Here is a 2745-nt window from a genome sequence, read left to right as displayed (position 1 = left end):
CTTCGGAAAGTGCTGTGTTGTTATACTCCTTATTTACTGTCATGAGATTACGTCGAGTACAGAAAGGATATCCACCTTATGTAACAGTGAACCGTGAACCACAGTGATAAATTACATTGGCGCGAGTACTATTTTAGGCCGCATTTGGAGGGTGTTAGAACGAAGGCAGAGAGCATTGAGGGGTGGTGATGGCTGACCTCGCCCTGCAGTGTCCAAGGCAGTGAATAACAACTTGCGCATGGTCTCCTGTGAATAAGGACTGCTTCTTTCTCGCAAGTTTGTTAAAGTTTGCTTTTGGTATACACATCACCAGAAGTTAAATATTGAAATGAGCGGAATGCGTAACGTAACGAAAATTTACGGAGGCAGTACTGGAGGAAGTGCTGGTCGAGTAGGCCACTTTGGAGTCATGGAAAGGAGCCTGTTGATGCCCAGGATAAAGGAAGGGATAGGGTTAGGAGACAAGGGAAGTGCTATGAACTCACCTTAATTCTTTCTTGGTGATAAATTGGAGGGGGACAAAGAAGGATATGAAGGATGCGTATCACCATTACCTGCTGGCTTCCTTCCCTTGAAGTTCTTGTGCCGGGACGTGCGTGGTTCTGCCCTTGCCCGGCGACGCTGCGACACTTGGCTGGTATGGTAAGTGGGTTTTGCATTATTTACTTAGTTTTTAGTCATTATCCAGGATAGATACATTATTTTTCCCAGATTTAGCATTTGGTTTTTCGAATTTGTTTTCATTAGCAGTGACTTTTTGTTTGCCCGGTGTACTGAGTATTAAGTTTTGGTTTTAGGAGAATTTCTCAAGTACAAAACGATCTTAGGACCGAGGAATGTCTGAACCTGGCTCAATTCTCCTGGAGGAGGTGGGGAGGGGAAGGAACCTGCTGCTTTCAGTTAGTCACCACATACTGGAAAAAAAAATGCATACCTATTACAATGTTTAATTGCTATAAACTCCCATTATGGTTATGTTTTATTTTATTTTATTTTTGTTTTAATTTCCCTCTACAAGATAGATGATCTCATTAGGAGTATTTTACGATGTGTGTGTGTGTGTGTGTGTGTGTGTGTGTGTGTGTTAATATTGGTCTTGCATTTATTGGTCTCAGGCGTTTTATGTATGTATGTATGTATCTAGTATGTATGTTGCAACTTCGGCAGAGTGTGCTGCATTGCATTCACGAGTACACAAGGTTGTCCATGAACTGACCTCAGCGCTCAGAGCTCAGATCATGACGTCTGCTGCCAGTAGATGCTATGGAGCTTTCGCATCAGTCGTCAGGAGCACGCGCTTTGTGGCTGAACGAAAAATGGGAGCGTGGGGTGAGGAGCAGAGGATTGCAGTGGTGGTGGTGAGGTGGCATGACCTGGTGAATGACTGACTGACTGGCTGATTGACTGACGAACTGACTGGCTCACTTATTTATCGATTGTTTGACTGATTGACTGACTGAATGATTTATTGATTGACTGAAGGCACGTGTTCAAATGACGCCAGATGAGGATGGAAGACGACCAGGTGGAATGGAGACGCTTACCTATCTACCTATACACACACACGCACACACACACACACACACACGATTCTCTCTCTCTCTCTCTCTCTCTCTCTCTTCAGTATTATGTATAAGTTCTTCCCATACATAAACATGAGTTGAGATAAACGTTTCTTTTTTTTTTCTGATTTCAATAGAGAACTGAAAGAGATGAATTTATAGATAGGAATGATAGGTGGGTATAGATATGTGTTTTATTCAGGGACTCTGTCATGTACAGGCCTGTTGTTTTCTTGTAGCTTCCCTTTATGTTCATATCTTAGTTTACGTTAAGGTGGGTGGTTGACTTACGATGACTGAGATGAGAGAGACAGACTTATAATAGACATGACGTGATACTGTTTGGCTTGCGGGAAAGAAATAAATTGTTCCCCATTATTTTCTCCTCCTTTTCCTCCTCTTTCTTCCTTCTTCTCTTAGGAAAGAGCTCTTTTTTTCCTAGTTTTTATTTTCTTTGTCATTTATACACGTTTCGTTATTGTTTTTATTATTATTGTTTTTCTTTTCTTTATTGTTGTCATCGTTGTCATCATCATCATCATCATCATCATCATCATCGTCATTTTCTTCTTCTTCTTCTTCTTCTTCTTCTTCTTCTTCTTCTTCTTCTTCTTCTTCTTCTTCTTCTTCTTCTTCTTCTTCTTCTTCTTCTTCTTCTTCTTCTTCTTCTTCTTCTTCTCCTCCTCCTCCTCCTCCTCCTCCTCCTCCGTTTTATAGCTTCAAATTTACCTAAATATGACAAAATTACACGAGACAGCCTTCATATGCATACGTCTTTTTACTCTCCTCTCCTCTCCTCTCCTCTCCTCTCCTCTCCTCTCCTCTCCTCTCCTCTCCTCTCCTCTTCTCTCCTTTCCTCGCCTCTCCTTTCTTTTCCTTTCTCCTCTCCTCTCCTCTCCTCTCCTCTCCTCTCCTCTCCTCTCCTCTCCTCTCCTCTCTTCTCTTCTCTTCTCTTCTCTTCTCTTCTCAGCTCTCCTCTCCTCTCCTCTCCTCTCCTCTCCTCTCCTCTCCTCTCCTCTCCTCTCCTTGCCTCTTTTCTTTTTCTTTCTCCTCTTCATACCTCTTTTCTTTTCCTTTCTCCTCTCCATGCCTCTTCTTTTCCTTTCTCCTCTCCATGCCTCTTTTATTTTCATTTCTCCTCTCCTCTTTTATTTTCCTTTCTCTTCTCTCCTCTCCTCTCCTC

At 42.3% G+C, this 2745-nt stretch overlaps 1 protein-coding gene across 1 annotated transcript in view; it reads left to right on the top strand.

Moving 5' to 3' along the window:
* The window catches only part of LOC135094666 (uncharacterized), a 35255-nt gene continuing 32510 nt past the window's right edge, over positions 1-2745 (top strand). Inside the window, exon 1 of the mRNA XM_063994968.1 lies at positions 1-642. Coding sequence (XP_063851038.1) covers positions 538-642 — 105 coding nt within the window. The 5' untranslated portion in view covers positions 1-537. The remainder of the gene's footprint in view (positions 643-2745) is intronic.

Source organism: Scylla paramamosain, chromosome 3 (genome assembly GCF_035594125.1).
Source record: "Scylla paramamosain isolate STU-SP2022 chromosome 3, ASM3559412v1, whole genome shotgun sequence".
In the NCBI taxonomy this organism is placed as follows: Eukaryota; Metazoa; Arthropoda; class Malacostraca; order Decapoda; family Portunidae; genus Scylla; species Scylla paramamosain.
The sequence above is the reverse complement of the archived record's forward strand: the minus strand, read 5'-3'. Positions and strand labels throughout refer to the sequence as shown.